Raw genomic sequence first — 23,411 nt, 5'->3', positions numbered from 1 at the left:
AGTGAAGAGCAAGTGGAGAGTGATGGTTTTCATCACGTAGACTGCTCAAAATGTATAATATACTGTATACATATTTAATCATATGTATGTATTAAATGTTGATTAATGTTCTGATCAGTCACAATAAAAAGCATCAATATGGTTCACCTGTTGGATAATAGGTCTTTCTAAGAATTGTAAGGACTTAACTCATTCACTCCCAAGGACGTTTTTAAACGTCTTTTCAGACTTGGTCTAGAATTGGCTGGTACTGTTAATCTAGCACAGTAAAGAGAGGAGAATCTTCTCAAATTCAGACCTTTTAGTTGCTGATGGACAATATTCTAAATATATGGTGATAAATATTCACTGGACAGGAGAAAGGGAACTTATAAAAATGGTTATTTAACTAGAGTGACTTAAACTGTCAGATCATAGTCACAGATTTGAAGAGATGTGGAGGGCCCCATGACTGGGTTTGCCTCGGGGGACCAAATGACAAGCTACGGTCTTTCCAGTTAAGCAACTGTGAGGTCACCATTTTGTTTTGATACACGTACAGTATAAAAACTTTATGGATGTGGAATATAAAATGGAATAAAACAAGAAGTTGCCCCCCCCCCCACCTCCCCTTGCAACCATGGTACGACAGTCTCCACTCTTCTTAACAGACTATTGGAGTGTGCCAGTGCAAAGTTCCTTGAGTAGACATCGCTGATGTTGAACTTGAGATAAGGCCTAATGCATCACCGTGACTGTTAGAGTACTCACAAACATGTGCGATGGGGTTGCAGATAAGGTTCTCAAGGTATTCCACGCCAGACAGCATTCATGTGTTTATGAATGTGGTGGAAATTAACTTCTTGTATAATTGGAGCATAAACGTACCTGGCAAGCTTGGTAAAGAAGTTGGTGCTCAAATTTTTTGATGCCCAGGATATTCTGGAACATCTCGTACAGCTGGTCCTTGCTCAGGATGAGCTCGGAGGCGGCGCTGGCCGTCATACGCTGTTGAGCCTTGCGCGGATCCTCGTCGCCGCGGTAGATGGTGTCAAACTTCGCCATCCAGGAGCTGAGCACCGTCTCCTTGCTCAGGCCATCGATCTCCGGGAGGCTGCGTACGCGCTTCTCGATGTGCCTCTTGAACACATCCCTGAAGTCGCTCGCCGAGAAGCCGCCGCTCTGGACCATTTTAGCCACGCGGTCGCTCTTTAAGAACACCTTTGTTGTAAGAGACAGCAGATAAGTATGTAGGATTAATGGTTACTGCAGTGAGCTGAATAGCGGAGTGTACAGTCATTACATTGCTCCTCCGTTGGAATATGACCTCCCCCCGTGTATCATTTTGTCCCTAAGGATAGGGCTTTTTCATCAAACTTAATTTCATGCAACAATTGGCAAAGTGTAAATTGCAATTTACCAGCTTGGCTATTTTCGGGACACGAGACTTTCAATTGTGCTTTCACCCACTTGCACATGTTTATACAGAAGAGATGCTGAGGGATGACGAGGAGGACACACTTTGATCGTCTACAACACAGATATCACATTCTGGGCCCCCCCGGGCCAAATCAAAGTCACGTCATCATAAAATGTTGCCCACTAAAGCACATAAAGTGTCGACTTCATCTTTCTCCCTTGGTTTCTTCCTTTTGGCTGAAACTCTGTAACAAAATTGCTTTTTTTTTTTTTTTTTTTTTGCTTGGAATGGATACTACAAGCATTTTTCTTCTTTCAACATAAACCTAACAATAGTTAGTACACCTAAATATTTGCATGCCAAAATTTTCCATTGCTTCTGATTTAAAATTCAGTCGTTAACAATTTTGGAATTTGAATATTTATCCTCAGTCCAGTGTCCTGTATAACAATCAATTGAAAGGGCTTTTTACACTAATCTAATAACATACACTCACCCTCTGAGAGAAATCAGATTTACGAGATGTCTCACGTCAATAATGAGATTGACATCCCAGGACTCTACATTGTACATTTACCGGTAGTCGTTCTAGCTGTTAACAAGTAACCCAATTTTATCGACGACACGCAGGGACGTTCAGCAACATGGCCGCCGACTAATGACAGCCTGACAGTGACAGAACAAGGTGACAGCACCAACGAAACAACGAAGCCCACCGCTTTGTCATTAGGACTGTCACATTTTGTTCTCAGCGCCCGATGTGGCTGACAAGTAACCGTGCGGGTCATTTGGTACACGACGGTCATAGACAAACAACAAAGCTTTGGTACCATTGATTCGTGCCGAGACAGGCTTTTAAAGGCACACAAGTCTTTAGTAAAATCAATGATTTAATTAATTCTTGTGTCTCCCACTCATTCGTGCAGTAAAATAGAACACCTACACCCATTGAAAGAATTTTGTCAATCACCAGGAGCAATTCAATTTGCGATGGGGGGAAAAAAAAAACGCTCTTGAGCAACGTAACATATGATGATTGTACTACATATCCTTTTTTTTTTTTTGGGACGTGGTAGCAGTCCGTGAGTGAGTGCACCCGCACAGTCCATTACGCTCCAATGCAAAAAAACGTCATGAAAAATTCAGTCTTTTTACGGCAGTCATATTTTGTAAAGGTGCCGAACGGTGCTGAATCATCATGACAGCATGTTGGTAATCTTTTTGCCTCTCTCGCGCGGCGGAATAAGGTTAGCACCATTTTAAAAGACCTCACAACTGCAGAACAAGCCGTTTGCCTTGCAAATCGTGTAAAAAGCGACCAGTAGGTGGCAGTGGTGCCTCGCGTGATTGAAATGCATGCTTTTCCAAAAAGCCCTTTTTCTCCGGTTTTTGCCCAGGAATCGCCATTTTCATGAAACTTTGCCATTTTGTCATGCCGATTGCTGAAGAATGGAAAAAAATAGAAACACATTTTTTTCTGCTGAAAGGAGAGAGTCCAAACTTTACTTTGGTAGGCTCCATGTTTATATAGCATTAGAACCAAATATTCTATGGGCCTTGCAAGATCAGTCAAAATCCAGTAAAACACTGGGATTGAGGGGCTCGCTCCAGTGAAAATAGATGGGATTGATTAATGGTGGGAAAAAAATATATGATTTCTCTTGGTATATATATTTTTATCAATATCACAAAAAAGCAGGCATTTGAATGGGGGGGGGGGCGGTGTTTCATGCAACAGCAAACAGTCGTAAGATCTAATCACAAACTCAATGCACAGTGTAAACGGCACAACCTTTTCTGTACCTTTGCTTGGTAAATCTCTCCTCTTCATCAAAAGTTGTCATGTCTTCGTTTTGGCGCAACATTTTCATTTGATTTGATTGGGAACGTGTATCTTGCGCTGGGATCGCCTTGTGTAAATTGTCGACTTAACCCACAGCAACAATCTTCCCTCTTTGTGTTCATATCGGTACCATGATTGGCTGGATCACACTTAAGGAAGACACTGATTTACCAGCTTGTTTTTTTCACCTGTTCATGCATGTATATATGCACGTACAGTATGTAAGCTATCTATCTATCCCTCACCCTTATTTACATGAACATACAGTGTAGCACATTATGTCCGTCCTTCACATGGAGGTGAAGCTATAATTAACCTCTATGGCTATCTACAGACTGTCAAAAGAGTTATCAGCAGTTTTTGTATTATGCCTTTGCTTGTTTTTTGGTGTTTTTTTGGGAGAGGGGGGTTCCATTAAAGAATTGACCTTTAATATCCGCGATCTGTCATGTCTCCAGCATGCACGGTAAATATAATGGCTTGCTTCATTATGTGGATTGAAGAGGGTCAGGCTTGGAAAGACGGCTGTGTCAGCCACATGGTCTGACTCATAATCTGCACAGTGAGAAACCTCAGCCACCATTTTGTCACTCAGCTGCGTAGATTTCAGCATTTTGACATGGAAACGGGAACAGTTTTGCGTGGGGTGGGGGTGCTTGGATTTATCGCCCAAAAACCACGCGGCTCGACTCATTGACAGGCGAAATTGCTGAAGCCAGCCACATTTTTTTGCACTTCCACAATCAGTAGAAATATACAGTATGTGGACATGCATTGAGTCAGTGATGAATTCAGAAAGTCACCCAGTCTCTGCTCTGCGGGGGACAAAAAATGGCTGTGATTGAGCGTGCGCTGCTGTGATGATGGTGTGCTGGTACCTCATAGTAGCTCTGCACGGCGTTGATGAAGGCTTCATCGGCCACAATTTGCGTGTCGCCGTTCAGGAAGGCCTGGAAGCGATCCTTGGTCTGCTGAAGCTGCTGCTTCATTATCTGTTGGGGCAAGGATACACAAAGGACAAGGCGGCTTTAAGGCGAGATTAAACAACACTATCCAAATTGGTGCACATTAGCTGAAACAATGCTATCCGGCAACTTTTTACATGTTCCTGTCAGACCAGAACTTGGCTCGGCACTCCCAGGCCAGCTGGGAGATGGAATCCACCAAACATCATCCACATTTGGCTTGACAAGCTCTGCCAGTCTGCAGCTTTCAAGACAGGAGCTATTGTGTGCCCACAAAATACACCAAGAGGCAGCTCCCGGCAGAAAGTAGAAAAAGCTCAATGACACGCTACCAAATCTCTCTGCATCCAAAAGACATCACCCGGACAGATAGCAAAACAGCCCGTCTTGGTTGATTGGATTCGCAATCTCCTTCTTTCAGGCACCAGGCGGAGGTCATGACCTCAGGTGCAAGCGGGAGGAAAGATTGAGTGTTATATCGAGAGCTTTGGTTTACGGCTCTGCTTCGCCTTTGCCGCCTCTGCTGTGATGTAAAGCCTGCAGCAGCGCAGCCACACTCACCAGCAGTCAATCTTAAAATCGTTTTTTTTCTTTTCTTTTTCTTTTATATCATTCCTCATGAATAAAACTCTAAATGTTGCACACTTCTTCCACTCTGATCCCACCCATGCCCCCCCCCCCCGCCCCCCACCTTAACACCTCCTTGAGCTGAGAGTTGCTTCAATGGATATTGTAGGTCACCGTCCGGAAACAAGAACGCGGTACACTGATAACACTGAAATAGAACCTTAGTGGTATCGATTCATCTTTACTAAACTCTGTTGCACAAACAAGTTGTCTTTGTAGGGTCTGGAAATGATATTCTTTCTTAAAGTTTGACCAAACTTCGCAAGAGCCCTGTGAATTTTTTTTTAACTTGTAGCAGCAGACAAATTTATGTCAGGAGGTTATTTCAGGAACCAGACAGTTTTGGATGACAGATCATCAGAATTGCCATGGAAAATGGGAATCTCACTTAATTGGTCCAAAAATGATTCCCAGTATGCATTCTCTCTATATGCCAGCAATGTGATATAATGGCATGAGAACAATTCAACACTCTTCCTCTAGATGGCAGAAGGTACAATTAACTCAGAGGTCACCGACGTGCAAGGTACTCGCAGGCACCAGGTCGCAACCAAGGACCACATGACATTAAAAATAGCTCACGGGTGATGGGACAATGTAATTCATTAAGTAAGTCATTAAGTATGTATCAAACGTCTATAAATACAGTTGAGTTGAGTTGAGTTGTAGACCTTTCGCATTATCAGTCCCAGAGAAGTAGCTCTCACTTTCAGGCTGGTGACCCCTGAATTAAACTGTTTATCCACCTGTGGCAATTCACAGAAGATTTCAGAAAATTTCAGATATATACTTTCGAGACATTATTATTTCGTGTCTGGTGTATTGTTTTTCTCATGTAAAACATGCGCCTTGATTCGATAAATGTTGGGAAAAAATGTTTGCATATTGGACATTAGCAACGTGCTCCATAATTCATCCATCCATCCATTTTCTGATCCGCTTATCCTCACAAGGGTTGTGGCGCGTGCTGGAGCCTATCGCAGCTGTCTTCGGGTAGTAGGTGGGACACACCATAAACTGCGTGCCAGCCAATCGCATTCACACCTCGGGACAATTTGAGTGTTCCGGGAACCTGCCATGCATTGTTTTTGGAACATGGGAGGAAACGCGCTAACCCGTCGACCACCGGGCCGCCGACTACATAATTCACTTGCTAAAATAATATTATTTAAAGAGTGCTCAAATGAATGCAGGCACTTCACTTTAGCTTCAATGTTGAGATATTTTATAGGCGCATAAAGAACCTAATTAAAATAATATGCGCCTCTGATCTCTTCTCCCCTTTGTTTGACCTCATTCAAGTCAAAATGTCCTTGAATTGATTTCACACGTCTTAATAGAGTCGGTGACCTAAAAGTCAATCGAGCGACCATCTCCCTGTGACAAATGTCGTCTACACTTCAAGCTGTTGTGTATACCATACAAGCACAAGAACTAGCCGGTACTATATGTGTGCGTGTGTGCGTGTGTGTGTATGTGTTTATATATATATATATGTGCATGTGTTAGCAAGTGACAGACTTTGGTGTGGGAGGAATATGGAAAAGCATTCCATATCATGTGCCTGTGAGGCAATCTCGATAACATCTGCGTGCCTGTCACCACCCACCAACCGGTCTGGTTTAAAAAAATAAATAAATAAATAAATAAATAAAATGAGGATAACCCATAATCTATCAGCAGCAAAGCTAATCATAGGATGGATTTTTTTGAGACACTGCCATAATACTAACAACTCCATCCATTCATTTTCTGGATCATTCTCATTATTGTCACGAGTGAGCTGAAGCCTGTCGCCCAGCTAACGGGCGAGAGGGACACCCGCCAGTCAATCACAGGTAAGTATTTCATCAAAAGCAAGATGGTCACTCACGACTGGTGAGTTACACTAAGAAGGCTAGTTATGGTTTCATTTGGAGGTAAATAAAATACACCGTATTTTCCACACTAAAAGGTACGCTGGATTAGGCACAGCTTCAATGAATGGCCTATTTTGTTCAATTTTTTTCATACATTGGGCGCACCGCATTATAAGATGCAATCTACAATGCATCCACTAGATGGAGCTGCACTCAAGAAGGTACCCACAGAACGATCAGATGTCAGTAAAACTGATTTAATAAAGCAGTGACACAGTTCACTTATCCAACAGCAAGTTATAACATTGACTCGTTAACATTGAACTCTCTATTTCCGTGTTTAACTGCGTAACCGATCGTATTAAGTTTGAACTCTGCGTAGTCAGCATGTCTGGAGCAAGGAGCCATTTTGGGGTCAAAATATTACCGTTATAACCATAGACAAGGCGCAACGGATTTTAAGGCGAGCTGTGAGCTTGTAAGAAAATGGAAGGTTTTTAGGTACGCCTTTTAGTGCGGAAAATCCGGTATTCAAATAAAATTAACAAATGAAAAATTTTAAAAGGCTAAAATTGGGAGGAAAAAACGTTTTTTGCCCAATTTAAAAGAGCCAATATCGGCTGATTAATCGATCGGACCCCAGTTAATATTCACTGTAAATTCACACGGTGTGCCGCGACTACAGTTATTTTTCATATTCATATTAAAGTATGATGAAGGTAATGTTATGCCAACAACACACACTGCGGTGCAATCACTAACCAGATTAGATTACAGTTAGGGTTCCAAAACGTTATTTGGCTGGGTTGAACCGTAAATACGGCAACTGGCAGAATAACTGCCATTCTCCACCGTTTTAAAGGCCTCAATGTATGAGAAATGTTGCTCTTAGCTGGGTGAGGCAGCAGGTTGCTGGTTAATGATTGTTGGCTTCCAAAATAAGGTAAACATTTTTGTGCAAAACAATTCCCAAAGCGACCTAATATAAGTCAAAAGAGTCGTCAGCCAAAGTGGTTAGTTGCTTTGACTTTCTCCGCGGGCGGTGTAAATGACAAAATAAATCCTTAAAATATGGAACTTTTTTTTTAATGTAATCATTAGATTTGGCCCTTTTGTGATTTGGCCGTTGACAGACTATTAATCTCTGTAGCAACATGATCAAACATCGCCTGTACAAAAGCGAGAGACTGCCGATTGGGGAGCTGCACTGATTAGTGACCATATTGATGAGCGAGGGAAAGCGCCTACGTTTTCATCTGATTCCACATTCCCAAGACATATTTTCCCGACTTGGCGCATATTGATTCTCTCTCTATGGCTGTTATCAAGATTGCAGCAGGCAGGGCGCAATGATTCATTTGCAGCAGTGAAGTAAACATTAATCACCCCCCGAGTATCAATAGAGAAGCCAGGCAAGGGCATTATGCATGGAAACTTTATTACTCGACTGGATGTCTTCGCCCAGATGCTGTTTATGACTACGTGAGTCACCATGACCTATTTTGAACATTTAGTCACATTTGAATTAAATTATCCGCAGGTACAGTGGATAGTGTATGTCCGTGAAATTTCACGCCATCCCTTAAGCGGAAGGGTAAGCAGCCGAAGGTGGTGCTTATTCTATGTGACATCTGCATCTGATTTTTATTTAATTTTTTTTTAAATTGGATGCAAAAGCAAATTAAATTGAACGGTGCACCGTCCCGTGCGCCTTAATCCAACCCTAGGTGCTTATCAATTTATTTTTTATATTGTGCATGACATAGTTGTCCTTGCACCGCTTTGAACGGGTAGATAAATTCTCTAAATGACTAAAGCGTATAACCCAGCCCGGGTGTTGTCATGTGTTGAATTATACTTATAGTAGCTTCCACTTGAAGTTACATCGCATTGAAAGTTGACGGTGTTTTCCTAAATTAAGAGGCTGCATAGTCTGTCCGTCAAGTTTCATTTATTTGTGTGGTGTTTCACAGAAGTAGGTGCAAATTTAATTTGACAATAAAATAAATTAAGATAGCTGGGCGGGAAATACAACCATAAAGCTTTCTAGAAAACTCGATAAATGATACACAACCAACTTCATCTCAAACTATTGCCTCATAATATACCCTGGAGATAAAAGTCAATATCCACAGCGAGATTAATTATGCACCACAACGTTCGATATGGCTGAATGATATTGAAAACAAGAGTTGTATTGAAAAGTTTGCACTCACAAAGGTAAATCAAAAGAAGAGTTTGCTGTGTTGTGTTGAAAAAGAAAAGACATTTTAAAGGTGACCGCAAACACCTCTGTGACCATTCTCATCTGGTCATCAGGTAAATTGATCACTTTGCTCATGTTTTCAGTGTTTACCCCAAAAACATCAAACCGGAAGCATTTCGTGTTCGGCGGTACTCCATCGTGAAGTAATGTTTGCAATGTCGCGTGCCTGGGGGCGGTTCTTTGGGCAAAGATGCGAGGGGGGTGTGGCTAGGTGGGCGTTTGTGAGGGTGAAGCGAAACTACGTTCAGATCTTGCTAGCGGCTTTGAGACTACATACTGCAGTCCAACTTGAGTGAAGCTTTGTTCGGACTGAAAAGTATAACATTTCAAAAGAACTCTAAAACAGAAGAGAGTTTGGATAACATTTCTGAATCTACATTATTTCTCACAGTCCAGCTGGCTTTGATTCCTTTCTGGGTTTTCAACACAAAGCGCATCAGTCACGATCCACGCGAGGCATGAGAGCAAACAGCGCGAGTACATGACAGCTGCACAAAGTCAAATACAGCAAACCCACTGCCATGAAGCCATTCTGGTCACAGAACTACAGAAACGCAAAGACAGGTGCTCAGGCTATTCTTCCCCAATGGGCAGACGCGTTCACATTCATTTGCAGCAAAAGACACACAAATGCAGCATTGTGTGAGTAAACGGCACTCGTCGGGGTCAGCAAACAGCCAGGTGTGTGCTCTGCAGACACACAGCAAGCAGGTCGCGTGTCCGCATCCTCCACTGCATACTACAAGTTGTGGTGCCGCCGAAGCTCACAAGAGAACACGATGTTCACCACCAGCTAAGCCGTTTCTCGTCACAGACATCCATTATCACACCACCCACTCCCTCACAGCACCAATCCTGCTCGGCCCCGGTCTTCAGTCATGCAGTTAGCGAGCAGAAAATGAACCCTTACACAACTATGACATAAATGACATGGACATATGAACTTCCCATGGTTTCCAGACTGAGATCGGCAGGGCACTTTGAAAAGGTCGTGGCAAAATGGAGCTATCAAAACTGTCTGGGGGAAGAACATCAAGAGGTTGCAGATGACTTTATGATTTAAAATATTTACGGTATATTACATCCCCGCATTGGGTGTTTGTTAACGTCTGACATCCCTTAGCTATGTTACCTAATGAAGGTCTTATAAAAGCATCATTTAAAAAAATAAAATAAAACTGGGTTGGACAATTTGAAGATTTATTCAAATGCCAGGCTTGTGATAGAAAAAAATGGGATGGACTGAGACGGACACATCATTTTTTTCAACCTGTAAAGTGACCTTTAACATGTACAATAAATTGAGATAATGGGATTGCAAAAATATGCACACCCCCTTATAAACCCGGATGGGGCTATGTGCAGAATTAACCAATCACATTCCAACTCATGTTTTTTTTTTTTTGTCAGAAGCCTGGCAGTTAGGTGTGAACACTGACTGCAGTCATGATTCTCTGCCTTTTAAAAAAAAAGTAACGTTTCACATCACATAACCCGGGTAAATATCTCGCCGCTCGGAATAGATTAGCGTCATCGCAAAGTACAAAAACAATCTTATTCTGACATGACATTTATGACGAGGAAAGGGAAGGCAGCAGTTGCAAAGATGATTCCAGCTTGAGACAAAATCCACAAAAGAATGACGCACGTTCTCACACATTCATCAGAAGACTTAATTTTATCAAAGCAATTACTGCAGTAAGACAAAAGATCATTTCACGCGGGAAGGAAGGCCACTTCTCTGGCGCCCTTCATAATCGCACGTTGATTTTGCACATTTATGTCATGGATAAATTATCAGTACAAACATCTTGTTTACGCACTCAGTTTCTTTTATTGCCGTGTGACAATTGCAGTCGTGCCCCTTTTTAACAGTTTTACTGAGAATCAGAAGTGAAAAAATGGAATTCATAAAGAATTCAGGTTGCAGATAAATGATGAGTTTCATATCTTATAATTTGCATGCCACATAGTTGCTCGAATGCCTTCGAGTCAAGAGCAGACTTCAACCAAGACCGATCCTTATTAGGATCAGCACTCAATTACTTTGCAGACACCCACTTCTGTATGTGAGTGGAAGATGCATGCGCGTTCGAGAAAAACTTTCCATAAAAGTTCATAGAAACGAGTTGGAAATCCAGAAAAAAAAAATTGGCTTTATGCAGATTCTGAACTAAACGCACTTCCCAAACATTTCATCCATCCATCCATTTTCCGATCCGCGTTATCCTCACAAGGGTCGCGGGGGGGTGCTGGAGCCTATCTCAGCTATTTTCGGGCAGTAGGCGAGGGACACCCTGAACCGGTTGCCAGCCAATCGCAGGGCACACGGACACCAACAACAATTTGTATCCGTGTCATGCATATGGAACTCCGAAGCCGTAAGCCTTCTTATGAACCCGTCTGCCTTTCAATTCACAAGACAATGTGGCTACTGTATTTGTCCAAAGTGAGTATGCGAAATAATAATAATAATAATACATTTTATTTATAAGCGCCTTTCAATACACCCAAGGACACTTTACAATAACAAAAAACACAAAACAATACGGGTTGAGCAGCGGCAGCCAAAACGCACCAGCGTTCACTCAACCCGAAAGTCAGAAAGAAACCACAAGGGAGGGAGAGGGGGAGAAAAAAAAACACGCTCGAACTACCCTAATTTTGAGGATAATTTGAGTGAGGCAAAAAACTCCTGCACAAGCATATGACATTTACAACAGTGAAGACGGTGAAACAAGGGAATGTATGAGGGAGGGGGTGATGGTGGGGGACTAGCTTCCGTGCATACTTTCATCAGGGGAAGGTCGAGATAGCAGATGTTGTTTTGGTAGGAGGCTGCCCAAGAATTTAAGACAGCCTTGAGTCCGTGGCTTATGTCTCTTTAGTGGCGTCGATCAGCCAAATCCGTGATTTCAGTCAATATTTGAGCACGGATTCCAGTTTCTCCAAGTTCTTGACCATCTTGCAGAGACGCTCCAAAACCGCAACAGTTTGTGGTTGAGCACAGTCTGAGTCTGAGTGTTGGACATCCACGTTATGCCATCCTTAGACCGGCAGCCTCTTCACTTCCAATAGAGCCGCTCCCGTCGGTTGAATTTTGCGATAGATCAGGAAACTGCTAACACCAAACAGCAGCATACCTGTTATCGGAAGGCCGAAAATGTAGATGTCATCCACGTCCTCAACGGACAGTGTTGACAGGCACACCATTCTCCACTTCCTCCAAGGATCTAGGGTGTACCCAGCAGCAAAAGTCCCCGAGGGGCAAGTAGGCTCCCCACTGCCTGCTCTTCTCATCGAGAAAATGTTGTCGATGTCATCGAGAGACCAGCCAACCAATTCCATGTTTGTTTTTAGGATGAAAATACGACAGGAGGCTAGGAAAAGTCAGACAAAGACAGCACATGGACTGAGTGGCGAGCAGGGAAGGGTGGGGGTGGGGGACAGGAGCAGAAAGCAAAAGCATCCGCCTTCGTCGAGAGCCAAGTAAGAAGTACTTGTGGTGGTCTTGTACAACACACGCGACACATTGTACATTTCAAGCGGCATGTTGCCATGGCATCATCCATTCATCACAGTGCAGTAAACAGCATGGTTTCCATTTCTTGTTTATGTTCTATACTAAGAACACGGGATTAGGTTTTGGATACAGTCACATTTTCTAGAGGAAGATTGACAGGAGAGCGCGGATTAATCGGTCAGGACGGACATACTAACTAACCTGAAGGTCCTTTTAAGCTTTGTGGATTTGCTCAATCATGAAACGGTTTTATTCTCGTCAGCGTGTCGAGGTTGGGCAAGGGGGGGGGGGGGGGGGGGACCATTGCAGTCGACGTCTAACATTCAGGAACACGTGGGCTCTGCTGGGACATAAAGGTTTAATTAACACGTGCGCAACGGAAATAGAAATCAACCAGTGCAGAGCGAACGTCAGAATGTGAGATGCTGCATTCGAGCCGGCGCCCAGATGCACTTGCAGGTTGTGTGAGGGATGAAAAGAGAAACTCCAAATCCTAAATTGTCCTGCAAAAGCTCCCCGGGGCAACATTTTCATTTCGATTGCTTTTTTTCGACTAACAACAGTGTCCCGGTGTGTTCAATTCATCAGCTACTGCTGTTTTATCACCTGAATCATGGAGGCAAAAGTTCATCTACCGCTGGCAGAGTTGGAAGCAAAATATTTGTAAAGTATGATGATGAGCACAAACTGGAGGTCAAGGATTAACTTTTGCTGTTTAGGCTTACACTCTTCCTCAAACACATCCAAGCGCAGATGAACAATCCGTCACTATTCACTAATGATGCTAAATCATTCCAAACCCACTTTTGACCTTGACTGCAAAGCCTCTTTTATTGTCAAAGGATGCCCCTTTGCAGACAGAACTCAATTTAAAGCTCTTACCTAATAATGCAAATCATTCCACATGAGCTCCCTTTTACTGACTCGCTCTCTCATGTGACTCTTTAGGAGCCCCATCCATCCTTCCATCCATCCATTTTCTAATCCGCTTATCCTCACAAGGGTCGCGGGCATGCTGGAGCCTATCCCAGCGTTCTTCAGGCAGTAGGCGGGGACACCCTGAACCGGTTGCCAGCCAATCGCAGGGCTCACATAGACAAACTACCATCCGCGCTCACACTCAGACCTACAGACAATTTAGTGTTGTATCAACCTGCCATGCATGTTTTCGGAATGTGGGAGGAAACAGGAGTACCCGGAGAAAACCCACGCGGGCATGGGGAAACACGTAACCTCCAAACACGAAGGCCGGAGCCAGAATTGAACCCTGCACTTGTGCACTGTGAAGCCGATGTGCTAACCAGTCAACCACCATGACGCCCCAGGAGGCCCATCTACATGTTCAAATGTAATCTTGCTAACTTTTTTCTCTGAAGAGTAATAAAAGTGCCTGAATGAGAAAATATTTTTTTCTTCAAACAACTAGTGAGAACGTTTTTATGCAAGAAACAATACAATGCAATTGCAGTTGAACCTGGTAAGAAGTTGAATTAGTTTGTTACAGAGCCAAATTGTCAGCATAATGAACTCCCCACCATTTTTTTAATATAACATTCTTATTGTAGTCATACAATGTAAGAATCGCTTATCATAAACGCTGTATGAGGAGTACGGGTGTGTGTGTGGGGGGGGTGACATTTAAAAAACAAAATAAAACATTTTTGTGGTCGGGTGTTGCATTGGAACTGACATTTTTTTTCCAGGAGTATATCAAAATGGAGTGTTGTGCATTGTGGTCACTCCATGGCGCTTACATCGTTTGACAAATATTCTAGTTCTGAATATAAAGTGCTTAGCCGTCCCGATATAATTTATAATTCTAAAAAGAAAATAAATATTGCATTTGTAGGAGCCTTACATTCATTGATTTTTTTTTCTGCTTATCTCCCTTAGGGCCACACGTAGACTTGTCACAATAACACTTTTTTTTAAGATGATGTATTTTACAGATGGTGTTTTTTTCATTCCACTGATGTAATGATATTAGAGCATGATATTTCAAATGCAGCCTTTTTAAGAGCAATTAACTTTTGATTGTCAAGAGTTTTGAACATTAGCACTGTCATGTAGAGTCATAAAATATATTTAGGTCTACAAAAAATATGAATGAAACAGACTTTGGCTCTTTAAAAAAAACTGCACTTTAACAAATCTTAGCATAACACATACACCACACATCTGTCGTGGCAGAACAAAATGAGATGTCTTATCGCCTTCGGAATGTCCTCTTTTACTTGGTAGTACATGGCTGCAATGGCTGTTTGGGAAATGTAACTTTTTTGAGGCAATTTGAACTGCCTGTCAAAAGTCTGCAGCATTTCTTGAAATGGTTCTCTCTCTTTTGCTTAAAAAAAAAAAAAGTAGTGCTATCTGTGAAGCAGGGGCAGTTCCAGGATTCTCTCCCAGGGCTAAAGGGCGGCTTGACCAATAAATAGGGGATGAGAAAATAAGTCCTAAATATATTTTAGAACATCAAATAAAATGCTAGGGGGCTAAAGTGGGGCTACGAATTTTTTTGACGTGGCTCCAGCCCCCTCGAGCCCCGGTGCATCGCCATCCCTGCCGTGAGGCTTTCTAAATGTTGCTGGCAAATTGACGGCCCTCCATGCCCTGCCATGTTTTTTTTTTGTTCCCATCTGAAGAAACCGGTTTGCATGATTGTTTTCAAGGAACTTTGAGGTTTGTTGCGTTGCAACTTTCATCGTACAAACGCGAAATAGCGGTTCATTGATGTCGGCAGGCACTCTGCGTTCATCTGTCTTGAATGCAATATGTTCCCACGCTGCCGTGGCATGTGGCTAGGGAACTAACTTCCATTTATGCCTTTCAACTTTCTGTGATTGTACAACTACAGCTGTCGGAAAACGAAGCTTCGGGTACGCTAAAACTCACCGCTTCAACCCTGTTAGCGTAGCGCCACATGTCTCTGGGTTTGTGTGTGTGAGTCTCGCCTCACACAGCAAGCGAACAAGTTGGCGGCGAACAACTTGCTTGACAGGAGACGGAAAGAAGCACCGCGACTGAATGTTGATAAAGTATCTCAACTTGGGGTGTCCACTTTGTAGTTACAGTGATCCCTAGCTATTTCGCAGTTTGTTTATCGCGGCTTTAGTGCATCGCGTATTTTTTTTTCAAACATATTCATAAAAAAAAATTTAAAATTAAAATAAAAAATGTCCATGTAGAACACACAAGGACAAATTCCTTGTGTGTTCTACATACTTGGCCAATAAAGATGATTCTGATATACATGGAGTACAGAACTGTATATGTTGCTCTATGTGACTCGCTGTTGTTTTGCAGCTTCTCGCAGACTTAAAAAAGATATATACAGTATATATATTTATTTATTTTCTTTTTTACCTGTATATGTTTATTGGTCGCTACTTTGCGGGTTTTCGTTTATCGCACGAGGGATTACTGTATGGCTTACCTGAGAAGGCTGTTTTGACAAGGTTAATAATTTGTAGAAGTTACTGTCAAAAAAAGGGACCAAAAAGTTCTTGCAAAATATCAATTATTTATTACCCATGACAATTTCAAATTTTGGTACAGATTTTTTCAAGGATTACGGAAGTTGACACACATGTTTTACTTTTGCCTTGAATTTGTAAAATAGCATCGCATTCATTTTATGTTTGTTTTATACCCTAACCTGAACGCTCGAATGATAAGTCGATTATCGTGACAGGCCTAGCCATGTGTAAGCCTAGCCCAGTTGACTTGTGGGTGAGAGGCCAAATACACCCTGGACAAGTAATACTCACAACTAAAGTATGGACAATTTTGATTCTTTTATTATCCTACAATGCGTGTTTTTGGAATGGGGGAGAAAGCTGACCCGAGTCAAGATTCAAAGCCAGAAAATCTCAACTGTCAGGCAGAAAGGAACATTATTACACCTTCATGCAATTCTCTTTGTTTCAGCAGCAGTTTTCACTCACACGATCAGTGCGAATGGAATTGTATTATACATTGCCTCTTTCTGTTTTGCCATTTTATCCTCCGTCTCACTTACTTCCACTCTTTTACTATATTAGCTGTCGTTCAACCATTCGCCGAAATGCCACGCTTAACTTGATTCATATATCACATCACTTCAACGGGATAAATGAATCAGCAAAGACGATTGGTGAATTTTCCCTTTGACGCGGCTAGTCAAAGGAAACACTTCTGCACGATCTTTCATGGAAGTGTCTCGTCTCGATCTGATGTGACAAAAGACACACCGTCGGGCTCAGTTTGTTTGTCTCTTCCTATTTTGACAACTAGCCGCAATATTAGGTCCACTTTCATAATCTAATGCGATTCTAAAACAAGTCATTTGCAGTATAAGAAAATGACCTTTACAAAGGTAATTAAGCTTAATTTTTGGTTGCTACTGTCAGAGGACGGTGCCAGGCATTATGTCGATTTAGCTAATGGTCAAGGTGTGCCCACTGTTGTGGCTGCTGATGAGAGTGGAGTTCTTAACAAGGTGTGTAAAATATTTCCGAAAGCATATGTTTGAATTCACAAACACATGTGACGGGTCCACTCTTTTTTTTTTCTTAATGAGAAGTGACTACTCATACTATGCCTTAATGACAGCAAGCTAATGACAAATGTTGCCATGAAAGCAGTTCCAAAGTCCTTTTCTTCCACGCTCAGCAGCGCAGAGGCAACCTTCATCCAAGTCGCACTGATTTGAATTCACTCTCCTTCACGTCCACATCAGAGAGGCTCCCTTGCTCAGAGAGGCCGCATGCTTTTAGAAAGTGCTGAGCCAAGAGGCGCTCTATTAGGAGATGATTGGGTCAGTCCAACTTCCGGGAATAACAAATCATACTAGGCAGAGGAAAGCAAATCCGAAAATTATTTGTGATGTATTCATTCATACAGTGCACTATAATCTATGACTCTCATAAGCATATGAGTCTGAGAGTCTGTATTTCAAACCACCACACAACTTTGTCTTCCACTGGCTTAATGCTAACACACAAAAAGGAAAGGAATGGGATCGTTGGTGTTGTTAGAACACTTTAAGCAAAAGCCGTTTGAACATATTCACCACACATGCAGACAGACAGACATAATCGTACGCGCAGGTAGGTTTGGGCGATTATATAATGGTGATTATGATCGGGATGAATTTCTCATCGATCGCGATCAGCTCTGAGCATATTTACTGCATCAAACATAGCGGAGATGTGTCAACCCTTTTCTGCTCCACTTTGGTTTGTGTCGCATGTGGCAGAAAGCACTTATTTGCAATACTTCATACATAAGTACATTTTTGAAGCACGTCATAGTTTCGTTAGGTTTAATTACAGATGCAGTTCAAAAACAATGTTTGGAAAAAAATTGAGAATTGAGACTGGACAATAAGATTTGTGTGTGTGTGTGTGTGTGTGTGTGTGTGCGCGTGAAGAATGCTATTTTCCTATTAAAAATAACCATTACAAAAACTGTATATATATTTTTTGAGAGGCTGGAACAGATTAATGGCATTTACATTCATATCAATGGGGAAAGATGATTTGGGATATATGTGTAAGGAACCACTGTACGTTTGAATGCGACAAATATGGTGGAAGGCAGTCGAGGTAGCTGCGATATTTTATCACCTGCAATGAAGACTAGGGCACAAGTGTGGGCTTAGAGAAGTTTGGTGATGTGAGAGTGATTGACCTTCACTGTGGTCTCTGACACCTCCTATAAGCCTGTCATCTACTGTCGGATGCTGTACTATAACATCCATTCATACGTGCACTGTCACATCAAAAGCCCCTACTAAACATCTGACCTCTAATCTGGGTTATAACGCGTTACAGAAGAAAAGGCAAAATAACAACAACAGCTCTGAAGACGATGCACAAAATCACCATTCCTGCAAGTTGACTTTAAATGTTGTATTTCAAACTCATGCCTCCAACAAAATTCAATAATACTGCAGCAATCAGTACACACAATATTGAGATAGTTGCGATCTAGATTGAAACAGAAGCCTGACTCATCACTCGACCTTCACTGTCATCCATCACCTACAACACTCATAAATACAGTTACATTGTAAACTGTGTTTTACGCACTGCTCAGCAGTCCCCCGCAAAACATGATTTCTTGTCTTGTTCTCGATCGATTTGAATCTCACTCCAGCAACCTGCTCGTTCAGTGAAACATTTACGAGTTACATTTCTAGCGACATCACAACAGTGTCCGATAGGACCAAAGCCCGTTCCACACTCATCATCGTGCTTGCAAACAATACGCTTTGCAAAGCACATTCATGTAATGATTTAGTCATTACGATGCTTCATGTGACCAGTAATGAACGATTTTTTTTTTTATTATTAGACATTGTCCAATTCCACTGAGCTTCCTAATGTTAATGAAAAACGGAGGACTCTAACCCGCAGGAGTAAAATAATGGGCACGCAATCACATTAATCACCAACCTAACCCATGTCCATCAATAACCTCAATCATTTACTCCCAGCATCCTTTCGTGTAGATTGTGCAATTAGTTTAAGCGTGTCCCGAGACAATTAGACTTGAACGTAAGCATGCGTTACCAGATAAAATAGGGACATTTGAACAGCAGCAGTGCCGCGCTGCAGCTTACAGGAAGGCGCCACTCGGTTACCAGGAGGAAACATATTTTCCGCTGCCCATCGAAAGCCCATTTCGCCGCTTTTTGTGCACGTCGCCCTTTCACAAGGTTACGGCGGCATGCTGAAGACGCAGCAGTGGGGCTGACGTCCTTTGAAGCCCGGCCTGTTTCTCTGTGATAGTCCATCACTGACTGCTGCCTGCGTGCCAGACCCTCTAATAACAGATTACCATGGAGCCGCTCCATATGTTTTGTTTTGGCTTTGAGTCGTTTCATTACAAATGAATTGCTTCATCATATTTCTGTGACTAATCCATAATAGCCTTAATGTAATAGGCTGCATGGACGACACTGTGAGGAATGTGCTTTTGAGAACATGCGAGGCAGGACGGCTACTTTTGGACAAGTACCGAATTGCATTGAAAAGACTGCTTAACAATGGCATGCCACATAATTGACTTACATTTTGATACCGAGATTGTTGCAGGGCTCCATGCAATTATTCTCCTTTCATATTTTTGACATTTTCAGAAACTTCGCAAGTCTTATCCCCCATTCATTCTTGCAAAAGGACTATTATTCCTCATGAATAATACATTCATTGAAATGTGGATCAAACGAAATTGTGCAGCCTGTCGACAGACTTTCTGGTCTGGTTGATTTGCACATTGGATTGTTTGTTCAGGTATTTGCTCAAACACAGCCCAAAGGATTGCGGCTGCCAGCGCTGCTAGATATAAAAGTGCATTACTAAGCATGCATTAGCCTGTCGGTAACCTCTGTCAAATGGGACAACAACAAATAATAATAATAATAAATGGAAACACTGTGGTTTAGCCTCCCACATACACTTGTACATGAGTCAGCGTAAAATATTGACCATAAAGTTTCTAAAAGAAGACGTTGGGATAAATATAAACAAAGAGCCACAATTGCAATTTCTGTGATGTTGTTTACAGGGTGGAAAAGACCTGAGGAGAGGTGAATGCTTTTCCTGCAGATTGATACATTTTCATTCAGGATATTGGATTTTACATTCAGCATATTTAGTGTGAATGTCAGCGTAAAAAAAAAAAAAGTAGACACAAGGTTCATCTGTGGTGACTTTTAACAGAATGGAGTCAGGCACAGCAGCAACCTGGAACCACACGAATGATCGATCCAAATATATGGATTTTTAAAAGACATTTAGAAATTGAAATGCATGTAGAATAACTCGCCATCTGAGGGTGGTGAAGTTTAATAAGACAAAAGCTCAAAAGGTCTGAGTCTAAAAGTCACCTTGGGAGGCCAAACTGATGAAGAGGGATTTATTCATTGCTATTTTCCACGATACGTTTGCTGAAGGCAACAAGTATCAATTCCAAATGCTTTCTTCTGGTTCTGGCGCTCCCTTGCACACTGAATGTGCTTTCTGGGCTGCACAAGTGACCTCACGGTGGAGCTTTGTGCATGTGCAACACTCTTGTCGGTATAGCTCTGCACCATGTGTCCTCCCTTTCCACTATACCTGGAGCGCTACATCATCATGCTCCCACTCATGCTCTGTGGATTTTTTTTTTCTTGCACCAAAAACAAACCGGAGGTGTGCTGTATTCCCTGCTGCTACCCAATAGCCCTTCGCCCCCCCCCTCACCCCCCAACACACATCCGTACTGTATCTTATGTAGGTCATCAATGACAACATCTGCGATGTGAAAGAGGAGGCGTATCAGCAGCATGTGCTTTTTAACGATGCCCTTGCACGGCGGAGGAAAAGGAATAGGAGGAAGAAGAGGAGAGTGAGAAGTGGGGGTGGTGGGGGTTACCTTCTGTTGTCGCCTCGCCATGTCTGTGGGCTGCTTGGCGTTGAACGGATAGGCGATGCATCGCATGACAAACACGTAAAGCTGCAGCTTCTTCTTGCGCTCCTCTTCCTCGCGCTGCAGCTTCTCCAGGTCGTCTTTCTCTTCGCTGGCGGCCGACGGGCTCGGGCTGGTCGGTCGGGCGCTGCTGCGGCCGCTGCTGGGCGCAAGTCCGCCGGAGCTCTCGCTGGTCCTGCTCGGGGAGATGCGGGATCCGGCCTGAGGGGCCATCACTTCTTTGCTCTCCTCCTCCACTATCCCGTCAGACTCCTCCTCGCTGGACGACGGATCCAACATTTTCCTCTTGAGGCGATGACCTTCCTACTAAAAGGAGCCTGACCTTCCCAATTAGGTCCCCCCCCCCCCCCCTCCGCCCTCCTCACCTCGAGTGCGGCCGCAGTATGAATGAGAGTCGGGGTCGGGTCGGTGGAGAGGCCCAGGTTGCACTCGGTGGCTTGCGAGGAAGTGAACAGTGCGAGCGGTGCTGAGAGATGATTGCCGCTTCCCACTGAGCATCCTCCGCTAGCGCCGAGCCCGCGTCGATGCTTACGTGTTTTCTCTCTTTTATTGGCCAGTCCCTGCTGCGGATGCGAGAGGGGAGGGAGGGGCTTAAACCAGGGGGATGGAAGGCGGTGGTGGGGATGAAATAAAAGCAGGCGACGTTCCTCCACGTTTGCCTCTTGCATGCGCTTTGCGAATTTGTCCCGGGTCCTGAACGGAGAGTAGAGAATGATGCTCGTCTAGGCTTCCTGGAGGCAGCGGCGGTACACCTAAAATGGCTGCCGTGTAGGAAATGCTTTGACGGGCAGGCCAGTTAAGAGTCAGAGCAGTGCGCCGCACTGCATGCACGGAGGCAGTAAATGATGAAACCTATTCCGGGCCCATTAGAGTGGACATAATTTTTTTTTTTTTTTAAAGACCAGAAGAGGCAAATTAACCTCTTTGGCTGACATCCCCTGACAGAAAATAGAATCCTAATGCAACCGTACAAGCTGCACAGACAAAACTGCATGTGTCATTACATATGACATGATCAATGTCAAAAAGTTTCCATGGCGATTTCAGCAGTGTTCCCCAAACCTTATTTTACAAAAGAAAAAAACCTCACATCACACCACCAAACAAAAATTTCACAAAAGCATGAATGCCGAGTTAAAGATGATTTGGAGTCAATTTACTTACAAATCTATGTACTCCGGCTGAAATCCGTGATTGCAACGTTCATATGGGAAGTCATGGCTCATTTTGTTTTATGAAAGGATACAAGTGCATACATAGGTTTATTTTACCTTCTGCCATCGAAAAGAAGTGCATTTGATTGTTCCGTCTGTCACTATATGCCACTGATATACATTAAGACAACTAAAACGATAAGTTTGCCTCTTTTTTTACCTTTTTTAAACTTGGTTGGTCTTAATTCTTAATTGTTTTTTAATGCATTTGGTTTGTACCTTGTATATGACACCCTGCACTGTTTTTGAATACTTTGACTTTGCCACTTCAGTGTCCTATCTGCTGCTTCTGCGTCCAAATTCTGCCCCTCATGCACCCCACCTTTTGCCAAAAGGATAAGCTCCATCTTATCAACCTTATATATATGTGTACCTGTATGTATGTATGAAACTTGAGGGATTTACATTTCATTAAAGCTGTCCCAGCATTAAAAGTAAAATATTTTAAAAGGCCAACATATTTTCTTGTATAGTATATATTCAGGCCTCAGGGCTTTTGTGCTGATGTTTCCTTGCAACCCCTGAAACTCTGCGAATCAGCTAAAATGAGCCAACACGGGGTGATCTTATTTCTGTACAGTCAAATACAGGACGAGGTAAGAGTGCAGCAAAGCCGTGGCACTTTCGCCGTCTTGCTTCCTGACACGACCTGCAGCTCGGATGATATGATTAAAGTGACAACGTGTCAGCCTGCGTGAGCCAAGATGACAGAAGTGCACACCTGGTCTCCCGATGGCATAGAGCAGTGGTCCCCACTACCGTTCCGCGGATCGGTAAGGGGCTATGGGAAGATAGACAAGCCTGCGAGCAAATTTTACTCCATCAGACGAGGCGGAAATGTGTGGGACTCGCGGCACTCGGAGTCTCCCATCTAACATTGGTGTGCAAGTAGAATTGAACAGAATCCGCCAATGACTGAAAAAAAAAAAAGCATTGGTAAAGGGAAAGTAACATTGTTGTAACAAATTGACCAAACGCACAGCAGTTAATGGTGCCCATGACTTCTGAAGATGAAGCTATTTTGACAACAGAAGTTCCTCCGCTAGCGCTATCTCCAGAGCAATGAGGAGGAGTACGCTTGGTGCATGATCCATCCATCCATCCATCCATTTTCCGAACCGCTTGATCCTCACTAGGGTCGCGGGGGGTGCTGGAGCCTATCCCAGCCATCTCCGGGCAGTAGGCGGGGGACACCCTGAATCAGTTGCCAGCCAATCGCAGGGCACACAGAGACGAACAACCATCCACGCCCACACTCACA

At 43.0% G+C, this 23,411-nt stretch overlaps 1 protein-coding gene across 8 annotated transcripts in view; it reads right to left on the bottom strand.

Annotated features, from left to right (window-relative positions):
• cadpsb (Ca2+-dependent activator protein for secretion b) overlaps positions 1-21,473 on the bottom strand; it is a 70,921-nt gene extending 49,448 nt beyond the window's left edge. For 4 of the 8 annotated variants that reach the window (XM_086116898.1, XM_086116899.1, XM_086116900.1 and 1 more), the window contains exons 1-3: positions 20,883-21,470; positions 4,121-4,234; positions 868-1,200 (exon numbers count right to left, since the gene is read on the bottom strand). In XM_086116898.1, coding sequence (XP_085973024.1) covers positions 868-1,200; positions 4,121-4,234; positions 20,883-21,215 — 780 coding nt within the window. In that variant the 5' untranslated portion in view covers positions 21,216-21,470. Of the gene's footprint in view, positions 1-867; positions 1,201-4,120; positions 4,235-20,882 lie in introns of all 8 variants that reach the window. The other 4 variants (XM_086116903.1, XM_086116904.1, XM_086116902.1 and 1 more) reach the window with 3 other exon arrangements.
• Between the last annotated feature and the right edge of the window lie 1,938 nt (positions 21,474-23,411).

Source organism: Hippocampus guttulatus, chromosome 8 (assembly GCF_054856545.1).
Source record: "Hippocampus guttulatus isolate MCC_2025c chromosome 8, RoL_Hgut_1.0, whole genome shotgun sequence".
NCBI classification, from domain to species: Eukaryota; Metazoa; Chordata; class Actinopteri; order Syngnathiformes; family Syngnathidae; genus Hippocampus; species Hippocampus guttulatus.
This window is presented reverse-complemented; position numbering and strand designations above follow the sequence as displayed.